The sequence below is a fragment of the Tachysurus fulvidraco genome, chromosome 12, assembly GCF_022655615.1.
Source record: "Tachysurus fulvidraco isolate hzauxx_2018 chromosome 12, HZAU_PFXX_2.0, whole genome shotgun sequence".
In the NCBI taxonomy this organism is placed as follows: domain Eukaryota; kingdom Metazoa; phylum Chordata; class Actinopteri; order Siluriformes; family Bagridae; genus Tachysurus; species Tachysurus fulvidraco.
Window position 1 is genome coordinate 4523150 of NC_062529.1, and position 26743 is coordinate 4549892.

The 26743-nt window shown below is 39.7% G+C and overlaps 1 protein-coding gene across 2 annotated transcripts; it reads right to left on the bottom strand.

The window, feature by feature from the left end:
- Positions 1-906: 906 nt before the first annotated feature.
- Positions 907-21830, bottom strand: LOC113651201 (TOG array regulator of axonemal microtubules protein 1). 2 transcript variants are annotated; one of them, XM_027159956.2, is made up of 22 exons: positions 19929-21830; positions 16344-16407; positions 15511-15642; positions 15100-15360; positions 14492-14652; positions 9276-9505; positions 8982-9079; positions 8707-8877; positions 8114-8179; positions 7828-7997; positions 6499-6646; positions 6193-6417; positions 5884-5998; positions 4868-4973; positions 4500-4735; positions 4003-4161; positions 3788-3914; positions 3526-3638; positions 3058-3229; positions 2577-2796; positions 1720-1806; positions 907-1366 (listed from the first exon to the last, which is right to left on the bottom strand). In XM_027159956.2, the coding sequence occupies exons 1-22, from the start codon at positions 20961-20963 to the stop codon at positions 1107-1109; spliced, it is 4356 nt and encodes a 1451-aa protein (XP_027015757.1). In that variant the 5' UTR covers positions 20964-21830; the 3' UTR covers positions 907-1106. The 2 variants fall into 2 exon arrangements, with proteins under 2 accessions (XP_027015757.1, XP_027015756.1); XM_027159955.2 differs by having other exon boundaries at positions 5884-6001.
- Between the last annotated feature and the right edge of the window lie 4913 nt (positions 21831-26743).

Here is a 26743-nt window from a genome sequence, read left to right on the forward strand (position 1 = left end):
TTTAATCCAGCGACTCAAATCTGGGGCCTGCAGGTCTCCGGAGAGCCACCAGAGGGAGCAGTGACGCAGTATGTAAACACCACACTATTCGAAGACACAGCACGCACGTATAGCAACATAAAATCTTTAAATGTTTACTGAAATAAAGCATTTTATTATATAACGCAATCTTATCATACAACGTGCTGAGAAACAAATCCAATATAAATTAACATTAGATTTCCAAAAAGTATTTGAAGACTGGCACCGTACTGAATTAGACCTGGGCATTAATTCTTGTGTAATATAGCTATTAGTCTAAAGCTAGATTTCATCAAATGTTTGTTTCATTTACTGTTCACCAAAAATATGGCTGTTTACACCCAGAGTTAATTTCTTTATACATCAAAATATATGGATTTTTTGTACTAGAAATATATTTTCACTCCATCTCTATATTTGGTCACGCAAGAAAGAGTAGGACCGAGTGGAACTTATCAGTTAATGATCATTATAGAGGACACACAGACACACACACACAGACACACAGACACACAGACACAGACACAGACACACACACACACACACACACACTCACCCACACCATGTCACATCATATACTGCATTATGATAGTAGACTTAAAGTTAATACTGTGCCATTACACTTCATAGTTAAACAATACAAAAATGTTTGTATATAATAAATGCACAAATGGTTTAAAACAACCATTTAAGACTCCGCACAGGAAAGTCACATGACCAAAACGACATTCTGCATTGTTGCCTCAGGATATGTGGACATATTGTAAAACTTACCAAGAGAAAAATTAACAGCAACAAATCACAGAACAATATATACTCAACGTCACCATGACAACCGTTATGATGATAGTGTTACTAGTTTAAAGTGCTGTAAAAGCAGACCTCCGTGGAAACTTACACCTGATTTACAACAAGCTAAAATCTATCTTCCTTTAGTTCAGGACTTTTTTAAGGACTCATAGCATTTTTGCTCATTAAAGTGATAAAAGCTTTATTTTTCTATTTTTATGTATCTTTTATTTTTTTCCTAAAGTGCATGAGAAATGAGAGAACTCTGTTTTCAAGTTTTTTGCCAGCCAGGGAACTCAGAGGGGAGTGAATGTCTGCAGAATCTCATTCAGGCTCTTGAGGACATTGGAAGGTTGTGAAGCAGCTTGATTTAGAAGCATCGGGCCCATGTGAGCATGCAGCGCTCGGCACAGGTTGGTGGTGACTCCTCTCATGGTGCCGCTCCTGCCGTGGATCGTTCCGCTTTTACGCGACGTGCCCAGGAGGTGCCAAAGCAGAGGGAGGGCTTTCTGTTCAACCAGCTGTGGCTTGCGGGGGTACAGTTCTCTGACCAGCTCTGAGGAACAGACAAATGAGTGTGCACAAAAATATGCTAGTAGACTTATAGAACATAGACAAGGGGAAAAAAAAACAAATAGCTGAATAAACAAATAAATGTCTGAATAGCTAAACTAAGCTTTTTGGAAAAGATCTCTGAAAGCATTACAGATAACTATAATTAACAGCAATGTTCCGCAAAGTATTTCTTTCCCAGGAAAACATACTGAATAGTGACGTCAGGATAAGAAGATTTCTGTCCGAACGTGACTGTGGTGTTAGTTGGCAAACATCGCAATTGACACAAACCTGGAGAACATACGGATTCTTGTCTTTATGAGACAAGAGATAGTATGAGCACCGTGTACATACCTGCAACCCTATCAACAAGGTCCAATTTAGCCTTCCCGCTGAGAAACTGTGCCTTTGTGCAAAATGGCTGAAGAAGCAGTGCGTTGTCTGAAAAATAAGACCATTCAGTTAATTGATACACACATCAACAATCACGTGAATCATGCACATCAGCCAGACGTAAAAAGCTCCACTATCTCGCTGTGCAAACCGCGACTCATACAGCAAGTCAAAAGAAAGCATTAAATAGAAACAGTAAATTCTTGAATCTAACTGACCTGGAGATGTTGATTACTTTCCCATAGCACCAGCTTTGACATTATTTTTGATCGCTATTAAAATAAATTTTAAAATTGTTCAAGACGTATCGTGTGATGTCATCACAACTGACATTCGGCCGAATTATGAGTAGAGCCAACATATAAAGTCATTACATACAGTGTGTCTCCTTACTGGTAGAATCCTGTGCTTGCAGGTTCACCAGTTCAAGTACATTTAATCCAACAATGAAAAGTTTGTAAATGGTGAAATTTCCCAAAAAGGCGACATCTATTTATCATGTGATAGAGGACGTAGTAGTGTGCATCATCGTTTTATGAAAGGCAATACGTTTCAGGAACAGAGGACTTTGTGTGTTCTGTTTCTCTATACTGCAACAAAGCTGCTTTTTTTTCTTATTCACTTGAAGAGAAAGTAAAACTAGAGGCTGGTTAGGGAACAAATATTTCTGCTGTAAGTTATAACATGATCTATGTTTTCTGGCACATGTTCCTTCACATTAAATGGAACAATAAACTGTTTAAATGATAACATTATGTGGTATTATGTTTATCATGCATTTCTGTAGCCCTCACAGGTAAGGAGAGAAAGGAACCCACCAAGGTTATCGATCAGCGCGTGTATGGCACCTGTCGCAGCCGTGTAGATGCTGTTATTCTTCGAGTTGAGGTGGTTGTCCACAATAGCTGGGACAAGGATATAAACCACTTGGGCCAAGTTGTCCTTAAGTAATATGATTATCTTCTGTAAGGCCTCTAATGCGTGGAGGTTCACTTTGCTGTTTGACTCCTGCAGCCTTTCTTTAAAGGCATCAAACACCTTGATGCAAGACAGAAATAATTTTAAATTTCTACAGTCTTTATGATATAAAAAGCATTAATTAACCAAAAAAAACAAAAAACAAACTTGAGCTGTCACTATCACATAAGTCTTCTGTTTGGAAAATCTAGAGCTTATGAACTATTTTATTATCCCAATTGATTCCCTCTTATATAGATCACTTCTTAACGCACACACAGACACACAAATACAAACACACACACAAAAAAGAAAAGAAAAAAAGATGCCTGAATAAATTACCAGGAACATGCTGCTCGTGACCATATATGGGTTTTCCTCGCAGTCAGACACCAACTGATCTATGCCCTTGATCCGTTCTCGGAAGTCTTTTGAAGCCAGCAGGGCTTTGAGTTGCTTGACATATTCAGTCTTGTCTGCAATGCTGTGGAACTGAGCTTTGCTACCGTATTTGCTGAAATACACACAATACAATTGCAATTACAGCTGTAAACATCGGCAAATAGTCATGCTCTCTCTACCACCGAACTGCATTCATATATACATTGTCATATTCTTCCTTTCCCACCTGTAAAGTAAATTGAACTTTGTCTTTTTTTTTTTTTTTTTTTGTAAATACTATTGGTAGTATATTATGGGAAATATAGGACAAACCTTAAAAACAATCATTATACTGATGGGCCTGAAAAACAAAAAGTCAAAACTAATGAAAACCAAAGATTTTCTAATCCCCAAGATTTAGAAATTTACCTGCTGCAAGACTGAGGTTCACGAGTGAGAGACGAGGCACGCACCATTCCACTGCCAGAAGCTGTACTCCTACCTCGAGCTGAAGGAGTGTCCTGAGGCATTTCACCCAGTCCCTAAACATCACAATTATTAACCAATCTCCCACTGCTGTAATATTAAGCAAGCTTAAATAGCAACCAAATAAATGAGAGCTGTGATCTTAATAGACGGACGGATCTACTGTGGACAAACATGCACTTAAACAGATGCTGCAAATTGACACCTTGGTTTTCAGAGTGGCGACTGTGTCCCTGATGGTTGCCAGGTCTTTGGCAGGGATGTACTTTTCCACCATTTTATCAAAGTCACGGTGAGACGCCAAGCACAGCAGCATTTGCCGGCCAAAGTATCTGAAAGAAATAACATGCCACAAAATCTAGGGCTGTTCTTTAAGATTATAGATTGATCAGTAGTCAGAGGATGAGCTGGGTGACTAACCTGGGTCCTTTTGAAGAGTCTTGCGCAAGCTTGGAAACAGCAGGTAAGATTCGGTCAGTGAGATCTTTAGTTCCAGACAATAAGCGCGCAGCGCTCATCTTCTCAACCAAAGTACTCAAGTGCTGAGCAGTACATTTCCTTACAACTGCGTTTAAGTGACTGTTGGTAGCAGAACCCAAAAAAAAACAACAGAAATTTAACAGATTCACCAGAGAATATGAATCTTTTAATATATAGTGAATATAGATTTATTTAAGGCAAATTTCTTAATTAATGCAGGCGGATTTTTCCATCATTTTGAATTGGGGTGATTATTCATAAATCTTGCAAGAACCTATATCTCATTAACTGTCAGGTGACTTGTTTTCTAGGTAATAAAAAATATTAGAGTATAAATAGTGTTATAAAGTGAATGCATAATTTAATTGTATGGGACACCAGAGTAACACCATGCCTAGATCAGAACAGAACCTCAGAGACAGTTTCCTGAAATATACCAGAGTCCTCCAGTGAGTAGGGCGTTCATGGTGCGTGTAGGTGTGCAGTTCTGCACCATGCTGTCCAGTGCTGCATCCACATCCTGCCTAATGAAAGCATTGGTCTCTCCAGCTTTGTGTAGCAGAACTTTGGCTGTGGCATCCAGCTCTTGGTCCATTCCTTTCTGCAGGCTAGAGTACAACTCTCCTAAGGTCACCACAGCAATGCGGGACACTCCAGAGCGCAGGTTCCGAACCTGCAGACAGGAAGTGTTTAGAAAACCAAATAACAGGACAGAGCCTTTACCGTGGATGGATCATTTGATTAACAGAACTCAAATACCCGTGAACACCTGTAGTACAATGTGGGAAGAAAAGGAGGGGCTTACCTCTTGAATGAGTGCAAGGCAGACATCATGAAGCCTACTATTAAGCACATCAGAGTGATACCGTGCCAGACAGCGCAGGAACGTGAGCCCCTCGATTTTTTTCTCCCTGTAGGAAGAGGTAATTATATTACTACACTGCAAGTTATAGAAACTGAACTCTCTTTAGTTATGAAAGGTGGAGTGAGAAAGAAAAACAATTAACGATCACTAGAGAATAGGTGTACATTTACTGTATATTTGCGGCATTACACAATCGAACAATAGCCTTGCTCGGGGCTCATTGTAACTCACGACTTTCCGATAAGACAACTTACCCACTGAGCTACCAGTTCCCGACAAATATGATGTGGCTTTTTCATTTTAAAGCTCCACCTCATGTACGAATGTCCTGGCATTTCAACACTTTCAACAACTGTCACCCAGTCCATCGGTCAAGTGTTTGCGAGACAGCAGTACAGGGTTTCCTGCAGCACTTTGCAGTTCGGGTGGCCCGACTATGCTGGGAAACCCTACCGCCTTAACTAGGTCGTCCGAAAAAAAATAATTCCGCTGCACAAAAGGCAATCAAGTGCATGTCGGAGAATAGCGCGGACTTGCTTTACACCGCGAGCAAGCACGTGTGCCACACGACCAAAATGAGAGAAAGATGTGGTCACTGTCTGGAGGATAACTAGTCAGTTGATAAAACGCATGTCCGCAAAATTTTGAATGTTGTTTTGCACTTTCTAATTTATTATTATATGTTATTTGAATGTTATATTTAGTGTTAAATAAATAATTGTTAAATGTAGTACAGAGTCTGTGGTCTATCTCACAATAAAGCGCCGCCGCCCCTAGCCCCGCCACCCACCGAAAACTACTGCCTTAACTAACAAATTTTCTGCAGGAAACCCTGGCAGTACAATGCTGAACTGAAGCCTTCCAGACTGGAGTTAAGCAAACCAGATTTTAAGAAAAAGACATTTCCTGAATGAGACGTAAACTAGTTTAACACAGTCCATAGGTTTTGGACTCACCAGTCGTCTGAGCTAAGCAGTGCGAAACTCTGAGTGAGGGCAAGCTCTGGTCTGGAGAATGGCCTCAACTCCACCTGTTTATTGGATTGCTTCTTTGGGGTAATAGGCATGATTTCTTCTAAACAGAGAACACAAATGTAAGATATTCTGATATATGGACTTGTTTCTGTTCATAAAAATACTCTGAATATTTTATAACACTAGATATCATTTTATTACTGTTAGACCTCAAATATTTTTAACCTGTAATTATACATTACAAAAATATTTTAAAACACCAAAGATCTTTTAAATATACTGACACTTTACCAGAGTTGTTGGAGAGAGATGGCTGTGCTCTGGTCAGACTAGGAGCTCTTCTCCGCAGTGGCAGTGTGTGTCTGCTAGGGAGGCCTGTAGGGGGGCTCGGCTGATGGGGACTGTGACATTTTTGGGGGTTCTGGGATCCTTGTGCACTTGTATTGCTGGTAGGTATTTCCCTTGTGAGGGTTTCGGGCTTAGTGGAGTGCAAAATGCTACTGTTTAGCTGCAGCTCTGTAAACAGGCAAGAAGTTATAGTGATTCCAGAACTCAATACAAGCATGATGAGGAGCTTTCAGAGAGTCAAACTCTTACCTTTTAGAGATGCTCCATCATCTGAGGCCACTTTAGCTGTTACACGTCTAAGGCTGTGCCTCATTTGTGATGTAGGCTGGGCTTCTTGCAGTTCTAACCAATGTTGGTGCATCTTATCCCTGGCAAACTTGGACAGCTTCACCCTCTCCTGTAATTGCAAGTATGAAATGCATAGCAGTAGTAATAATTTGCTGATTTGTTAATGTATCTTGTTAGTGCACGTTGTTCACGTGTGAGGAAATACACAATTTGATAAATGATTAAAGGTACGGTCTCCGATTTTTGAAAGCCAACGTCCACATTTGAAATCAACAAAACAAACACGTCCCTAACCCAAATGGGTCCCACCCCTTTATTGATAGCTCCGCCCACATATACATACGTAATCCAGGCAACTAATGGAAAGAAATGTGTCTATCATAGCTGAAGGGAAGAACAAAACGATTGCAGATAAACAAACAAGCATGATACACAAAATGACAAACAAGCATGATCATGCAAAGGACGGCATATATTAGTTGAGTGAAACAAAGCAAAACCAACGCTACTCACCTATCGAGAAGGAAAAAGAAACCTCGGCATCTTAAGTAAAGTCGGCCGCATATTCACAGATTGGAGTTTCCCGAGTCAATAACTCCTGAGCTAAACACTGTTACTACACAAAACGCGGTTGTAGCTGCCTCTCTACATTACTACGATAGAAAAGAGGTGTTATTTGTGTAGTAACAGCGTTTAGCTCAGGAGTTATTGACTCGGGAAACTCCAACCTGTGAATATGTGGCCAACTTCCCGCTCCTTCAGTTCTCTCCAGCGCTGGAAAGCTGATCCTATATTAACACTTCTTGCCTTATCGTAAGACTTTCTTCGCTTTCTTTCTTTGTTTTTATCCTCCATGTCAATGTTAAAACCGCTTTCTGCTAATGTCACACATGCGCACTGAACACTCTCTCCACCTCATATCGAAAAGCCACGCCCCTTTCTGCTCATTGGCTACACGTTTGTTTTGATTTTTGTTCATTATTCGGCCCAACTTTCTGAAGCATTTCTCAAAAATCGGAGACCCTGCCTTTAAATGATAAAAGATAAGCAGGAAACTGTGGGATTCTATGCAGTACCTAATGTTAAATTCAATTAAAGAAGTACTGAGAAAAAAAATGTGTATATAAGACATGTAGTAAATATGTGAACGAAACTTTGTAAATCAAAGTCTAAAAAATTACAGCCGGTACCATAAAGGGCTTTAATCAAGCAAAATTGCATTTTAAGCAAAATTTTCTCATCAGTAAATTAGTAAATGTAGAATTTTTTGTACAATTTGACCAATCTCACCGTTGCCTCATCAGCTTCTGGGCTGTCTTCAGAATCCCTGTGACTTCCAGAGAAAGCATGGCCATATACCCCAGCTGGTAGCTCCCATGAGGCTTTGTTTATCGACTCATCCTGCTCAGGATATGTAGTCACTTCAGGGCGGCTCGGAAGAACCATGGAGCCGAAAACGCCTGAATCAGGGAGATGTCCATTTTGAAGGCCAAAAGCAAATGCATCTTTAGAAAATGTACAATAAATCCTTTACATTTATGGGATTTCTTTTATAATAGCAGAAAAAGTCACTGACCTCTGCCAACTACTCCCTCAGACATGTCGGTAACAGAGGAGGCCTTGCTGCTGTGTACCTGAGATTCTGAAAGACAAAGACGTAGTGAGTCTACCACTGATTACATTTCCACAACTATGATGAACACAGAGTGTAAGAACAACAATAAAGAGAAAGAGACATGGCTGGCTCTAGAGCTCCTTATTGGTGCATCTGAAAAGTGTTTGCCTTATGAACAGATGTATGAATCCTAGTGATGTCACAGCGTTCCTTGGGCAGGAGCCCAGAGATTAAATTTGTTTGAGCTGAGTGGGTGGGAGGAATGGCACTACTCTCTCCTGAGAGAGACTCTAAGCAGTTGAGTGTCTGTTAATGCTGCCATAATGCTGCTCTATGATGTTGCACAAGCAACAGTTTGAAACAGTAGGATTGAAGTGTCTCAGAGGAAGCACATGTTACTCTGTACCCTCCCTGCTCAATAGCTGTTCTTTTAACATGTGAGAGTGGGAATTCTCAAATGACAAAACTGATAGAGAAAACATACATATACGCTATTCCTACAAACACAGTTTTGTAATTTACACAGTGCATCTATAACATCGAGAATAATTCACCTTTGGCAGGCCTTAAAGCTCTGAGCGGCTCACGACCTGCAGGCCTAACATGGGGAGGTGAAGCCGCTTCTCTGTGCTTATCTTCTGCTGCTTCTCCATTAGAGTAAGATAATCTCTGACCAATAACACTGACGCTCACATCTGAAAGAAGCTTTTCCTGCTGTAGGACACCTGAGATACATTTCACACACAGATCTGAAATGGGTACACACTTAACACATTCTACTTGGTGAAAATGTAGAGTGTCTTTGGTGGGCTGTAGTATCTAAATATACCTTGAGAACTTGCTTCCATGGAGGAAGGAGCTTTCTTTTTCCCTGAGGGCACTCTAGTGATCTTGTCTTGATTTGTCTTTGCTGCCGAGTTCCCAGAGCTGCAGTGTGACAATGAGGTGACTTTTTATTTGCTGTACCATTTATGCAGTATTGATGTTGTATGCTGTTTATGACTGCATTTAGATGTAATATCTTTTTGGAAGAAGTATTTGTATATGTCTGGACAAAGTTTCTGCAAAAACTTATCTATAACAAACAAATAAGTAAAATAAAAAATATAATAAATATGAGTACCTGCTCTTGGTGGCATTGATGGTGGGAGTGGTAGGAGAATAGAGGCTGGACAGGCTGCTCTCACTCATTGGGCTTGTCACAGATGGAGAGGTGTGAGAGGACGAGTCCAGGTTTGGCTCAAGTTTAACTGCCGAATCCGGACTGTCTGGATCCGGCTCAGAGCCACTCATGCTTGCCTTCGCCCGCTTCTTGGCAGCACTGTTACGCAAGGAGCGCAGGGAGTTCATCATCTGCAAAAACACACATTGAGCCTAATACATCCAGTCCAAATACACCTATACTATTTGATGTGGTGCATGAGGCATAAGGCAATAATACTTTAAAACTATCAATTTCATAATACTTCTATAAACATAATGTTATAACTGTGTTATCAGCATTTGGAGGTTGATTTCAGAACTGTTTCTTAGAGTGTAGAGGAAATTTGTTGGCCCTTGTAGGAGCTTGGTCCTGCCATAAACATTCCACGTGCTAAAAGGCTGGGAACTTTAGAGGAGTGTGTGTGCATATGCTTGATAAGATAAGGTAAGATGAGGTAATAACTCACAAGGGGTAACTCAAAGGGGTAATTCAACAGTGACCTGGGAGGTCAAAAGCACAGATGCACACACACATACCAGGCTACACACTCACACCTGGGGTACAAAAGAGAGTAGACTTGTGTAGACTTGACACTCTACACTGTATGGAAGATGCCTTTTGCAGCAGCAAAATAAATTTATTTATTTCTTTGCTTTTACCACCACCTCTGGGTCTAAGTGTGTTTTTTTACATGTAGATCAAAACATCCACCACATTTTTGGAGGTTCCACTGAGATTCCATCGTCTGTGTGCCAGTCTCGAGATTGATCCCAGATCCGTCTGGTCCGGACCAACCCGAAGACGGTTACTTCATCGAACCACACAATTGACTACTATTAAGGAGAGATCTGGACAATCACGAGACTGTCCCAGTGATGAAATTTCCGAGCGGTACGATTGTGATACGATTGTATCACAAGTGGTACGATTTCGATTTATTTAGCTTTTCAAGGATAGGCAGAATTTAAGTTTGGATTTAAGCCAAGTTAGTAAAGTTGAGAGAAGAGTTGCGACAGCATGAGGCTGCAAAGAAAGGTTGCATATAATATGTGGGCAACTGAGGCTCAAACCAGAGCAAACACACAAACTAATCTTCCTCGTTTCAGTGTTTTAAATCTCATGTACACCCAGACATAGATGGCTGCCCGCCCTGACTGCCTGCCATCTCATCTAACTCATTTATGCAATGCAAGGAAGAAAAGCTTAAGCTAACTGTTCCATTTGCACCTGTTACTAATTCAATGTCTAGCAAAGAATAGCAAAGAGTTTGCTATGACACTTGTGAATTAAACCTATGCTAAATACAATGAGAGCAGGTTTAAAGAAATGCTTGTGATTACTTGTCGAACAAATACAGACACAGTTTCTGGTTGATTCTGTGATATGATTGTGTGACATTCTCATCAAGGTGCGAAACCGTAACTATACAAAAATAATTTCAATTGTCTTTTTTGATCCCTGAGTATTGCCCAATAAATCTGTTGGATCGAGATTTGATGTGCTGATTAGATTTAAATTTAGTTTGCACATCACTAGGCCTTTAGATAGAATGGGGAGATGACTCCTGCTGGGTAAAACATGATCCCAGACTTCTGCTCTATGTGCAGATGGAAACTGTGTGATTTTTCTTTTACTAATATCACATGCTCTCTTGTGGGAAGAGCAAAAACTCTCACCTCTCCTTCTCACACAGACTACATAAAACCAGAAGCTTTGCATTGCACTGCAAACATACACAGACACAAACCGGATGAGAGCTATGAGAAAGAATGGTACAGAAATAAGATAAGCCAGATGTACTGATATTGAAGTGTTTGATATAGAGTGAGCACAGAACCAGCTTTCAACTCAAGCTGGTTATCCACACCCATTCCAAATGAACCATGCATCTCTCTTTAGCCAAATCTGCTCAAATCTGAGGTTACAGGTCGCTCGGACTCATGATTGAATGCATATAGCACACCCTTAATTTGGATGGCTAGAGAGAAAAGAGATGTGGAGATCCGTCCGGATGATGGATCAGATCCCGACCCAAGGTGTAAACCATGGTGAAGTCCCTGCCTAAATTAGAATCTTCAGACATGCAATTACAAAAGCTGCCCAAAGAGTTATGGGCGGATGGAAAATATGAAATAGGCCTGATTAAAAATTGCCCTCCAGTGACCATTACTACAAAATCCAATTACAGGACAAAAAAATTCTCAAACAGTTAATGTCTTTTTTGGCATGTGTTCATACTGTAGGATGTTCATAACCGATTATGCTGTTTTAGAGGCACTGCTGAGTGCTATTGCTCATAGACAAGGCCTACCAGCACACAGCAAAGCGACATGGACTGAGACTGCAAATGCTGCGTATGAACGATTACAGACGACACCCACACTAGGCATTCCTGTAGGCTACAGGGAATTAACTCAGTTGGTAAAAAAAAAAAACGCAGTGTGTCAACGGCTTTTGGAACAAAAAAAAGGCGGCTGCACAATGGATAAGATACAACACTTTGCTTTTAGAAATGCCGAATGTCACAGTTAAACCATGTACAACTCTTAACCCTGCCACTCTTCTTCCCACAGGGCAGGAAGGGGGGCCACATGATGGTGTGAGTGTGGTTAATGAAGTTTGTAGCCAAAGACCTGATTTGCAGGAGACATCGATGACAAACCCTGATCTAGAACCATTTGTGGACGGATCAGCAACCAGGAACTCAAAAAACACTTCAAACCTGTGTGTTGTTTGCAGTAGTCTCCCTGAACAAAATTTTACTTTCAGGTAAGCTCCCATCTCATTACACAGCACAGGCGGCAGAACTTACCGCCCTTATATAAGCCTGTAAATTAGCAGAGGGTAAGACTGTGACTGTGTATACTGATATACAGGTATGCCTTCGGTGTTAAACATAACTCTGGCACATTGTGGAAACATTGGGGTTTTTGACCTCCTTGGGCCAAACCCATCAGGCACCATGGTCTGATAGCTTACCTCCTGGATGCAATCCTACTTCCAAAAAGCAATTACAGTATGTAAATGTGAAGTACATACGCGTAACAATGATCCTATTTCCATAGGTAACGCCAAAGCTGATGCAGTGGCAAAAGCAGCAGCAAAACAACCTGACCAGAAACAAAGCACAAACATCATGACTAAACTGACTTCTATGCTAGATCTCACTGAATTATGAGGTATGAGTGATCGTGAGGAGAAGCAACACTGGAGAAAGCTGGGATGTGTCCAAAAACAGGGTGTTTGGTATCGTCTCTCAGGGAAAGTGTTTGCCAAAAAAATTGTTTCCTTTTTATGCTAAATTGACACATGGTAAAGACCACTTGCCAAAAGGAGGGATGGTAACAGAAATAAGGAAACATAGGCATGTTATAGGCTTTACTGATTACTCCCAAAAATTTTGTGAACGCCGTGTCATATGTGCAACAAACAACGTTGGGAGAGGCATCCCGGGTACTCAGAGCACACGTCTGCCACCACAAAGGCCATTTGCACACTTACAGATGGACTTTATTGAGCTAACACCTAGCGAAGGTAAGAAGTACAGCCTGGTCATTGTAGATATGTTCCCTAAATAGTTAGAAGCTTTCCCTACATCTAAACAAGATGCCAGTGAAGTAGCAAAAGCACTTCTTACTAAAATTATTCCACAATGGGGAATTCCTGAGAGAATTAGGGAGCATCATTAGAAGGCATGGAATTAGTTTCCATCATTATGCTGAAGATAGCCAGTTATATATCCCATCAAAACCAGATGAAATAGCTAAATTGTCTAAATTAACTGAGTTAAAGAGATAAAAGATTGGATCAGCTGTAATTTTCTGTTGTTAAACTCTGATACGACAGAAATGCTACTTATCGGTCCAAAAACCAGTACACAGAAGCTCTCACACTTCAGCTTCCATTTAGAGAGATGTACTGTTACTAGTAGCTCAACGGTGAAGGACCTGCGTGTTATGATTTTTAAAAGACAAGTTGCTGTCTATCACCAATATTACAAAAACAGCCTTCTTCCACCTTAGAAATATTGCCAAGCTGAGAAACATCCTGTCTGTACCCGATGCTGAGAAGCTAGTTCATGCATTCATGACCTCTAGACTGGACTATTGTAATGCATTACTAGGTGATTGTCCTGCATCTTTAATAAACAGGCTACAGTTAGTCTAAAATGCAGCTGCCAGAGTTCTTTCCAGGACAAGAAAATATGATCATATGACCCCAATTTTATCACCTTTAAACTGGCTACATGTTAACTTTAGAATTTATTACAAACTGCTATTACTTATGTACAAGGCTCAGACACACTTTCTTAGTTTAAATGTAGATTAAAAACATATCTCTTTAGTCAGGTGTACACATAGTACATCCCATAAACTTGTGTTCTAATACATCTGACCAAATGCACATTATCATATAGTGCTCGCTAATATTATGAACAGCAGCTACGTTAATTCCTCTCCACTGATTCTCCTTTTATACCCATCCTGAGGCATCCAGAAATTGTACCAGCTCCGACTGTCTTTTGTGCCATGAAGATTTTGGACCTTCACTGAGATGAGGCTTACCACTTGAGGATCCAGAGGGATCTAGAGATTTACAAGCTCCAGTTGGACTCATGAAATATTGGGATATACTATGAGGAGATGCCCACTACATGTGGTCTTTGAGGACAACAACCTCCTCATCAATACAACATTTGTCAGGGTGTTCTTCCGACCATCCAAGGGAGTTTTTCCTTGCCACAGTCACCCGAGTCACCTCAGACTTGCTCATTGGGGATAAATACAAACAAATTTAAATATATCTGATATTAATCTTGAATTTTTGTATTATATTAATCTTTATATTAACCTTTTGTTTTATGTTTATGTTCTGCAAAGCTGCTTTGAGACAATGTCAATTGTTGAAAGCTCTATACAAATAAATTTTAATTTTAATTTAGAATTGGCAGTGATAATGGCACCCCGTTCATAAATCCAAAAAGCCAGTGAATACTTAGGGTTCTAAAACAACACTGAGCCTACCATCCAGCTAGTGGTGGCTTTGCTTTTACCACCACCTGAGTCCAAGTGTGTTTTTACATGTAGATCAAAACTGCCACCACAAGTGTTCATTCACAAATTTTGCACACCCACCTCTTCCTTATCCACTTGCTCCTCATCTGGTGCCTGCAGACCCATTTCAGTCAGGTCAAGGTGGAGATTCCTGCTACGCTGATCTCTCTGGTTCCCTGCATCCTGTGCAAAGCTAGTCCGAGAAGCGTGCATCGGAGAACACCTGGTGGAGCCAGCCTCACCTGTTTCAGGGATTAAAGGTTCTTCTTTCACAATATACAAGGATGTGTGAATCTACCTCTTATCTCAAAGACATTCTGCTCTACTGAATCACATTCATGAAATGATCAATCATGAGAAAATAAAACATCAGGGAGGAAACCCATTTCCTTACTAAAGTGAACACAGCGATTAACATTTAAAAGACCATCAGTTACTTGTTGTATCCAATCGTCAAATTATAAATAGAGTTTATCAGTCTAAAACCTTAGTGACAACACTGAGTGGCCAGTTCACCATTAGAAAGACATGAAAAAGTATTAAGATAAAATCCATTATAAAGTTAGAAATATGTGTGAATATTGTGGTACCTAAGTGATATTACCTAAAAATCACCCAAAAATCTATTCCATATATTTTTTTAATGGTATTTTAGACATGTTTTGTTTAATGTCTATGTTTGTCCTCACCAGAATTATTCCTCCACAAACAGGGTTCCGTGTGTCGTGGGCTCAGCTCTCGATTGTTGGGCCATGTGTTGGACATGGAGAGAGTGGAGTCAGCATGGCATCTGCGGGACAGTGTGGGAGTTAACTGAACCCCTGGCAGAGAGGCCAGAGGGTAGGAGGGTAGCAGGAAGGAGCCAGGAGGAGTAGAATTGGACGGAAGAGAAAAAGTACGCTCCACATTGGGATTTCCAAACCCTTGCAGCCGACACGTCTTGGGAACACCTGCAATGAAGTGAGCACACAATGGTATGAATCGTGCTATAAATTGTGTCTGAAAAAACATTTTTTCCAGTGGATAATCACTAACATGACTGTATTACAATACTATCTTTGACCGCCATATAATTTTACATTATAGTGTCAAGGAGTCACCTCTCTCAGAATCGCTCATGCCGACTGCTTTGAAAATATCTGGGTTCGAGTCAAGGCTGCCACTTCGGCGAAGTCTGACTGCAATTTCTCTTTTCCGACCTGAAGAGTTGGACTGAAGTGGTTCTCCTGATCCTAAATACCATAAGAGAATCTGTTACCATTACCAACATTCTGTATCTAACTAAAGTCTAAACAATGTGTTGCAATTAAGGATCTGCAGTGTAGGTAAACTTTAGTATCCTACTTAACAAACAAGTTTGTTTTCTCCACTACGCAACAGATTTTCCATTTGGGCTTCTGGTTTATTTAAAGAACTCTGGGATCATTTGATCACTGGGGTCTTACAAACATCTGCATCAGGGTGCATGAGTGGCTTGACTAATGCAATGCTGAGCCACAAAGATCCCTTCATAAAGTTCCCCCACTACCCCGTGGACGAGTGGTGTGTAAAAGATGCCTTATGACTGAAACTATTCATGACAATCAAACCAAATATATTTGCTAACCAAGCAGATGGTTTATTTTTAAATTTGCCTACTTCTTTGTATAATATTAAATTACTCGACCCATGTTTTTTTTTAATTACCTTTAATTTTAATTAAAATTTTAATTTTAAGTTTCTAGGTGTTTGTTAGAAAAAAAACATTTATAAGCATTTAAATAAACTTCTACTCAAGAAAAAAAAAAACGCTTAGTCAAGTTTTAACGAGTCACCATTTTTCTAAAGCACTTTGCATTATTAATTATGAAACATACTACACAAGACATAGACAAAGAAACAGTAGGACCAAAAAGATAAAAAGTAATACAGAGACCTAGTGACATGGACTTACCTGAGTGGGTGATACAAGTTTCCTGATTGAGCCTCATGGAGGTAGTGAGATCTTCACGGCTTGACTAACACAAAAGAAAAAAAATGTAGTTATCCATCTTTTCAAGGCTAGACACAGGAGATATGTTTTTTATGGTACATCTGTGTGCACTACTAATGTGTAAAAGCTTAGGGACACCTGACCATCACACCTATACATGTTCATTCTCTGAACAGTTGACCGATATCGTTGAATGAGACGTCATGACATGGCCCTGTACACATGTAAGGTCAAAAATGTCCAAGGTAAGTGTGGAAGAACTGGAGCATCCTGCACTGATCCCAGTCCTCACCCCACTGAACCCTTTTGGGATGAACTGGAATGGTGACCGAGCCCCATGCCTCCTTAGCCATCAGTACCTGACCTCATTAATGCTCTTGCAGCTGAATGGACACAAATTCCCAAAGCTATGATCCAAAGTTTAGTGAAAAGCCTTCCCAGAAGAGTGGCTGTTACTAACAGCAAAGACAGAATACATCTGGGATGAGTTCCATTTCCAAAACCCAGCCATGACAGACATGGTTGTTAGCTACATTTCTGTGCCAAGCCACTAGAGATAGAGAGGGAGGGAGAGAAGAGAGAGAGAGAGAGAGGAAAGTTTCACCACTCCGCCCAGCAATGAGAATGTAGAGCTGCTATGGCATTGCCAAGAAACTAAAAGTTATATAAACAAATCCTCTATGAAGACAGGAGAAATAAAATAAAACTGGATGCATTTAACTGATAAATTAAAAAGTTCATGGGCCATGCAGCTGTTCCTATTATAGAGAAACTAACAAACAAATCGAGTGTAATTCAAATGTCCACATTTTTATACTTTATACTATAAAATCTCCAACAGCAGGAAAATATTTTTTTTGTATTATACAAATATAAACTCCAGAATTATTGGCACATTTAAGAGAATGGTATGAAATAACGGTTACATTTTCATACTTATTATTTCCCTTTTCTCTTTTTAAGATTTTTCTCTCAAAAACCTGTTGACATTAAATGCAAACAAACTGCCGTGTCTTGACAACATCCAGCTATCATTAATTGCTCTGTCGCTGGGAATTCTTTCTCTGAGATTTGAGGAAAAGCACTTGGTGGAAAGGAAGAAACATTTCCCCAGCGGCTCAGTGGCTTAATTAGACACGACTTCAGTCGCCATCGCAGGGAGCTTGGAGATTCTCAAACAACACGGGTGCCTTGAGAGCAAGAAGAAAAGCTATTCTTCTCTTCAACAACCTGTCACCATTTTGATCGATTCAATTATGAACAATAATACAATTTTGTTGTTAAAGATTTTTTTTAAAAACGTAGTTATAATACAATAGTATGTACGTCTGTATATAATTATGTTGCTGAGTGATTTAGTTATTAAGAAGTGGCAACAATATACACCAGGGCTAATCGAATAGTTTGTCATGGGTACCAGTTCCGGAAAAGTATCCTAAATAAGGGGCCAGAGACATCTGTCTTGCAATATAAGAGATGACACAACAACGGAGCCCATATGTTGTATTTTTGCACCATAAGACACCCACACTTTTTCTTTACATTTATACATGCTCGTTGTATTTTGAAAACGCATTACAACAACATCAGTGCACTTTTTTGTGGGGGTTAAAAAAAACTGATTGAAGAAATGAACAGATGAAAAGTTCTCATCTGTCATCATCATGATCTGTTATCTACTTGAAGGGCCAGAACAAATTCCCACCCGTTGAGTAGCCCGGATTTACACTATAAGAATTAGTCAAATAGCTCAAAATGAGTTCTAGTGAATTAAATGTTGTTATGGATTAATTCAGTTCAATTCACTTGAATTATTCAGCGCATTTAACGATTCATATTGTCTCAAAGTAGCTTTACAGAAGTACAGAAACAGAAAAAAAATCATGTTTAAAATTATAATTAAATAAAAATCTTTTAATAAACTTCCCTCTATAAAGTTCACTGAAAACCTAACAATTTGTTTCAAGAGCAGGCTAAATGAAACGCCATACTGATCGAGAATCAGTATCTAAGATAAATACAATCAGTCATGTTCACTGATTCGCCTGCTTATATACAAAGAACTAAGGATTATATCTGCTTAAGTGAATATGAAGGTGAATTATTTCTTCCCAATAAAATAATCACTTTGAGAATGATCCATGTTGTGGCCCTTGCCAAAGCCCTTAGCGCTTGGCTCAGGTGTCATGAAGCACAGCGAGGTGAACAAAATATGTAGGAGCCATTTAGCGGCATTGTGGGAGACTGTAACCGGATCACTGCACTGTCTCTATTTTCTCTCTCTTTTTCTCTGTGTGACAGATGAGCCTTTCCGAGCAATCTTTTCACGGTCTCAGCAGCTGTTAACAATCTTCTCAACATGGCAACTAGATTCCATGAGTCAGCGCACTGAAGGGTCAAGAGCATTCGGATGGGGTAGGTTGAGAAGGCAGGTATAAAAAGAAAAACACTTAGAAATGGAGAACCATGGGTGGAATTGTATAAACTGCTGAAACCATTGAGTGAACTGAAAGGAACAAGTCACTGGTTAAGAACTGAACTAATAGCACAGGTTTTTAATATTTTACTAGTTTGTAGGGTTTTTGGAACGTAGGCTGGCAATTTTTTTCAGGTTTTGTAGTACATCTAAACGTAACAAAGAACCTGCTCTTTACGTAGTCCTGATCTTTGAGTGAGTTGAAAGTTTATTTTACTGAAATACCAATGAAGGCTTTAACCAATACTATAGATTATTCCAAAATTTACACAATGATATTTTGCTCATTTTAAGATGATTCTTATCTTATCTTAGATTAAAGGAAATGAAAGAAGGCTAAATTCTCAACATCTCCAAATTTGGTAGAAACACCCTGCAGAATCACATGACTCCCACCGTTTGGTTTGTCACCTCCAGCTGATGTAACACACTCACACACACGCGCACACACACACACACCTTTGATTAGGCCACTAGCCGAATTAGAAAATATGCTGAGCATTCACATTGAGTTCAAATTTAAAAATCACCTAATGAGGGTAAAGCCTGTACTACATACTGAACTATGTGCCCATAAAAACAAACTCAGATAGTTATTTGCTAATTTAGACATTCATTTTGATCATTTTACAGATAAACCTCTAGACAGGAGAGACAGGACTAGACATGACTCATGAACTGGCAGACACTGTCCAACCCTGATATTTAATTTGCACACATCCAGATCCTAGATAGAAACTTGTACAGCTGAAATACCACATATCTGCTAACATATGCTCACCTTAAACCCTTGATGAATCAGCATGCAAACTATGCCTTTATATTGCATCAACATATTTCTTGTACAATGAAACAAAAACAGTTTGCCAGAATATTTTTGTTTAAAGAGTATTTCCCGCTTTTCGGTTCTGATTGCATGAGAGAGCAAAATATATGAAACAACATTACATTTTCTGCAACTCACAACTTAATGATCCACCAACTGACAGCTTAAGAGGGGCCACTGTGATCACTGATCAGGTTTCTGTGGACAAATATACAGTTCAAACATTAAAGGCATGAGCTAATACCTTATCAGTCAATCTTCCATTCATTGCACTGCAGGGCTCCTGATTTCCTGCAGATGGAAGGCTTGACCTCTCCCAGGGTAGCTTGTTTTTGCCCTTGCCGGCACTAATTATCCTCTTCTGTAATGGCATATTCTCAGTCACAGAGCCGAGACTGCTGTAGGCATTCGGCCCTTCCGAGTCCACGTCCGTCCGCTGACTCCTCGCACTGTTCGATCTTCCCCCATTAAGGATCCAGTCCAGATCGGCTCCGGAGCCGAACTGAGGCGTGCGTCGCTGGCCAGGTTTGGGGATAACCAAAGCGTATTCCACTGTACCGTCTGCAGATAGCCGAGGAAGGATGTGCCTGGCCCTTCGTGCCTGTACGGCAGCCATAAGGCCCTCGGCATCACCGGTGAGCTCCACCCTGTCTATAGCCTTCATGATCGGCTGCTTCTTGCCCGTATCAAGGCAATAGTCGAAAACAGCAAAGAGCTCCAGGGCTGCATGTCGTACCCTCTTCTTGCTGTCTGCCAGATAAGGAGCAACCAGAAAACACAGATGTGGGATGTTGAAGTCTTTCCTGGGATGAGCGAGCATGGCAGCTGTAATGATGTGGAGGACATCCTCTCTGACTCTTGAGTTTTTGTGCTTCAGGTGCCCAGTTACAAGATCCAGAACTTTCTGTGGCCCCACTATCCTCATGAGCTGCCGAAAAATGTTCATGTATTCATTCCGTGGAAAAGCGTGTGTCCCCCCCAGGGTTTTGAGAGCCACGTGCGCAATCTGTTTGTAATATTGGTCCACATCATAATCCAGCTTTTGAACGAGGAGGTTCAGGACCTGTAAAGTGCCATACAAAACTTTAAAGTTGGGATCGTCCAGAAGTTTGTGCAAAAAGTAGATGAATTCCACAATACTGTCAAAGGAAACAGTTTTCGGATCCAGCTCAGACAGGATGCTTTTCAGCTCTTCTACCCCATTTGTTCGATTTTGGTAGTTCCTGTGATCAAGAAGTTGTTCGTGTAACTCCAGAGGTATTAATCCATAAATCATCATTGCCTGAGCTCTCCAGTCTGTTCAAGGCCAAGCTTACTGAGCGAATGCAGGTGATTTGTAAGAGCCTATAGACTTGCTGAGATTTTATCAAGCTCACCTGACAGTAGGTTGTGTGAGCACAGATTTGTAAAAGTGGTCACCAAGAAAGCAGTCTAATGTGAGAGCGTGTGGAAATTCCACACACGAAAAAAACTCAAATCTAGCTGCTGAAAAAAGACAATTTTTTCAAAAGCAACAACACCGAGTGGTGATAAAAAATAAGTAAACATGTCTAAACAACCTGTAGCTTTGCTGATATGACTGTATGTATCAAGCTAGACCCGAACTGCAGTTAAGGCACTGCGGTATTCTGGTTACCCTTAGAACAAACTCAACCTACTAGTTATTGTAACCAGGCTAGCTAGCTAGCTAGCTAAGCTGTTACATCTTTAGGACGTAAAACTGACAGGAACAGCTTCAACGCTTCTTTACGGCAAGAGTTTGGGCTAGCTAGGTTGCCATGCCTACGATGCTCATCACGACAACGCATTCAAAACGTGAAATAGAACCTCTTTGTACGGAACAAACAGCTAGTTATGTTTAGCGGCATGTTTTCTTCCTAGTCACCAATTCAGCGTGCTGCGAGCTTAACTTGTGCAAACACTCCGCCATACAGTACACAGGCGTCCCATTCCTACGTTGCGATGAATTAGCCTCGTCACAAAAGAACTCGGTCTCAGACTAGAAACAGCTCACGATGAGTTTATCTTCTTTTAACATCAGACTCGTGGTGCTCAAGCCTGTTTGCAGTTTTATTCGCGGAACGGTTGACGTTCGCGTCGCTTCTAGAACGGGAATCAAAATGGCGCAGCATGATGACAAACCGCTTCCATGGTGACGCCGTCTGGGAAGCACGAGCCCGCAACTCCTGCAAAGACCGATGGGATTTGTATGAAGCTGCAAGATTCAGAAATGCACGTGGGCTCGACGTGTCAAAATAACGCTGACGTCTTGCCTTGAAATGTACATTCAAATCATATTTTATATATATATATATATATATATATATATATATATATATATATATATATATATATATATATATATATATAATCATTTCATTACATATGAGATATTTGTAACTGAGTACACAAAACAATGTAGAGTTTCATATACAATGCTTAGAATTCAAAAGCACCTCACAGCTTCAATGGTTACTGCGTAGAGTTCAGTGTTGTATAAAGTACTAGAAAGCAATACTTGAGTAAAAGTACAAGTGTCGTACTAGAAAAAGACTTTGGTAGAAGTGAAAGTCACCTTTTAGAATATTACTCAAGTAAAAGTCTTAAAGTATCTGATATATACTGTACTCCAGTATCAAAAGTCATTTTCTGATATTTAATGTACTTAAGTATTTGAAGTAAAAGTAAAAAGTAAAATTTCAGTGATTTTCGGTAGGCATAAGAGCAGGGGCGGTTCTAGGATCTCATCTTTAGGGGTTTAGCCCTCAGTGAGAATTTAAAACAAGTTTAGTTTTATATTATATATTATATGACTACATAGTAAGCCAAAAGTTATGGTATTATTAAATGGCAAAAGTGGACACCAAAATTTTATGCATGATGTAATGATGCCAGTCTTGAAACAAATCAGTTCATGTATGTGTGCATTCTCTACAAACAGTGTGTCCAATGAATGCAGTCATTAATAAACTAATATTCACAAGACAAAGACCAAATAAATGTTATTTTTATTTAGTATTTATATTGCATTAATATTTCGTTTGTACTATCAACTCTGGTAATAAGAATAGTGACATTTCACTGCTTTTGGTTGCCGCCGTTATAGATAAACGCCCCCAGCTCTGATTGCGCGTGCACGCGGCGCGTGCCTGTGCTTCTCCGTAGGGCGTGCGGACGTGCGTGATGCAATCTAGGAGCAGTGATTCGCCAAACCACCCTTATTGCAGTCACACACATTTCTGATTTTATTTTGTAGTAACGAGCAACGAAGACGCTTATTTGAAATATAACGGAGTAAAAGTATACATTTTATCTCGGAAATGTAGTGGAGTAAAAGTGAAATTTGACCTAAATATAAATAGCAAAGTAAAGTACAGATACGTGACATTTCTACTTAAGTACGGTAACGACGTATTTTTACTTCGTTACATTACAACACTGGTAGAGTTGTACACAGATACACTGGTTACTGCATAGAGTTGTGCTCCTTGTGTTCACAGAGGTTTCCTTTGGGTACACCGGTTTTCTCCCAAAAACATGCAGGTAGTTGGATTATTGGCTTTGCTACGTTAACTCTAGCTGTGTGCATGCTGCCCTGAGTATAGCGCTTTTTTTTATAATCGACAATGTCTCAAAGCAGCTTTACAGAACATAAAACGTAAAACAAAAGGTTAATATAAAGAGTAATATAAAGATTATTAGTATTCACCCCCAATCAGGAAGTCTGAGGTGACTCAGGCGGCAGTGGCATGGAAAAAACTCCCTTGAACGGTAAAGGATGAAACCTTGAAAGGAACCAGACTCAAAGGGGAACCCATCCTCATTTGGGGTACATTGGAATGTGTGATTATAAATAAACAGTCTGATAAATGTTGTATTGATGAGGAGATTGTTGTCCTCAAAGACCACACCTCTTTAGTATAGCAGAGTCCAACTGGAGCTGGTAGATCTCTAGATGCCTCAGGATCCTCACAGTCAGCCTCATCTTGATGGAGGTCCAAAATCCTCATGGTACAAAAGACAGTCGGAACTGGTACAATATCTGGATGCCTCAGGATGGGTAGAAAGAGAGAAGCACTGGAGAGGAATTAACGTAGCTGCTATTCATAATATTAGCGAGCACAAGATGATAATGTGCATTTGGTCAGATGTATTAGAGCACAAGATTATGGGAAGTATTAAGTGTACACCTGACTAAAGAGATATGTTTTTAATCTACATTTAAACTTGGAAAGTGTGTCTGAGCCCTGAACACTATCAGGAAGACTATTCCAAAGTTTGGGAGCTAAATACGAAAACGCTCTACCACCTTTAGTAGACTAATATTTTGAGAACCAACAGAAGTCCTGAGTTTTGTGATCTCAGAGGGCGTCAAGGATTGTAACGTGTCAGAAAACTAGTTAGATACATGGGAGCTAAACCGTTACTAGTCTTGCACATAAGTAGCAGCAGTTTGTAATCAATTCTAAACTTAACAGGTAGCCAGTGTGAAGATGATAGAATTGGGGTTATATGATCATATTTTATTTACCTGGTAAGAACTCTGGCAGCTGCATTTTGGAATAACTGTAACCTATTTATTAAAGATTCAGGACAACCACCTAGTAATGCATTTCAATAGTCCAGTCTAGAGGTCATCTCTCTAAATGGAAGTTGAGGTTTGAGAGCTGTGTACTGGTTTTTTGACTGATCAGTAGTATTTCTGTCTTATCAGCATTTAACAATAGAAAATTACAGGTCATCCAATCTTTTATCTCTTTAACGCACTCAGTTAATTTAGACAATTTAGCTATTTCATCTGGTTTTGATGAGATAAATAACTGGGTATCATCAGCATAAACGTGGAAACTAATCCCATATCTTTTAATGATGTTCCCTAAGGGAAGCATGTATATCAAAAAAAAGCAGAGGTCTTAGAACTGATCCTTGAGGGACAACATAATTAACTGGCAATAAACTGGAGTATTCACCATTTAAATCTACAAAATGGTATGGATCAGACAGGTAAAATCTAAACCAACTTAAAGCCTGTCCCTGAATACCTGTGTAATTTTGTAAGCGATCTAGGAGAATTTTGTGATTTACAGTATAGTGTCGAATACAGCACTAAAGTCAAGTAGAACTAATAGTGACATGCAGTCTTGTTTCAAAGCTAAGTACAAGTCATTTGTAACTTTAACAAGTGCAGTTTCTGTGCTATGATGGGGCCTGAAAGTTGACTGAAACTCTTCAAAGATATTGCTCTCCTGTAAGAAGGAGCACAGTTGAACAGACACAACCTTTTCTAATATTTTAGACATAAACAAAAGGTGTGAAATAGGTCTGTAATTTAATAGTTCATTAGGATCTAAATTAGGTTTCTTAATGAGGGGCCTAATAACTGCCAACTTGAAAGATTTAGGGATGTGACCTATAGATAACGAGGAGTTAATAATATTAAGAGGAGGCTCGCCAGCTGTATGTAACACTTCTTTCAGTAATTTAGTTGGGATGGGATCTAGTAAACAAGTTGTTGATTTATCTGTAGTAATAAGTTTATCTAGCTCTTCCTGTCCTGTACTTGTTAAGCACAGTAGTTGTGAGTGTAGAGTTTGTCACGACGAACTTTACAAATCTAGTTTGTAATGAGTTTAGTAGGTCCATAAATGTGAGTCCCAAAGCATCGTTTGTATCATCAACGTGGATGTTAAAATCTCCTACAATTATACGCAATATAATTAAGCGACGAAAGAGAAAGTAAACATTTTGTCATACATGAGGGAAAAAGTGTGGTAGTACAAAGGTGTGAAGTGACGAAAGTATCAGTGGAAAAGAAAAAGTACACAGATAAACAGTTAGTGACAGTTAGTAATTTACATACAGATAATAATTTATTTTTTTATTTACTTTTACAGTTTGTCTAGCTGTATAGCAAAAAACTTTTTGTGGTCATAGAAGTGCTTTCGTGCCCTGAAAGCCAACAAGGAGAGAAGGGGAGAAGTTTCTTCCCACAGGCCATTCAGTCAGTCAATACGCACTTTTATAAAATCAGGAGGTTCTTGGCTGTTCTCTGCATGTAGACCATTTTGGTGACTTCTTACACAGTTTACATTCAAACTTACATTATCTGAGAAATTGAGGATTAAGGGCCTTGCGTTGGACACTTGGTGGACCTTGGAGTCAAACTCACAACCTTTAGATCAGTAGCCCAACACCTTCACCACTAAACTACCAAATCCCTAAGAACTGAACAACTTCAAAATCACTCCTGACATGTCATACCCTGCATGCCATCTGACCACTGCAACCACTAATCCAGAATATAGTTTACAGTTTGCTTTCAAACTTTATGAATTCTCCACATCAAGTCTACCCAATTCCCTCAACTGGCTTCCTGTGCCTTTCCACATCGATTTAAAACACTGATAATTGGCTAACAAAAACAGACTAGTTCACATGTGCCCACTATCCCAGATACAAGGAAGTCTCGCATCAAGGGTCTTCTCTGTACTGGAACTCAGGTGCTGGAATGAACTGATCCATTTACACTAATGCACAACCGACTGAAATACCACCGTCATGTCAATGTCACTTCTGTGCGGGAAATTGTCCACCAGTCAGATAATATCTGGTAAGCAGTGGTCATATAGTGTTCACTTCACACCAATTGAGAAAAGGGCTGCATTCGGTAACTCTATACTTGGTAGTAAAAATATATCATTTGAAATATTAATAACTTTAGATACTTTAAAACTGATTCATACACCGTGTTCATATACTTGATACTACCCTTGCTCCCCTGTTTTGTGAATTAATGATAGTGTAGTGAAACGGTTGAATGGTGAAATGGTGAAACGGTGTAAGAAATACATGAGTAATTGTGTTATTCATACCATACTACCACCCTAACAGGTTATTAGGTTTGTTTTTAAACAGATAGTGCTTTTAGTAGCTGACATAGTGAACCAGTATCAGGATTTATTTATTGATAGTGATTTCAAATGATTTCTGTGAGTTGCTGTGGATAAAGGTGGCTGTTTAATGCCATGCATGTAGACATTATTATTGTGATTATGATTA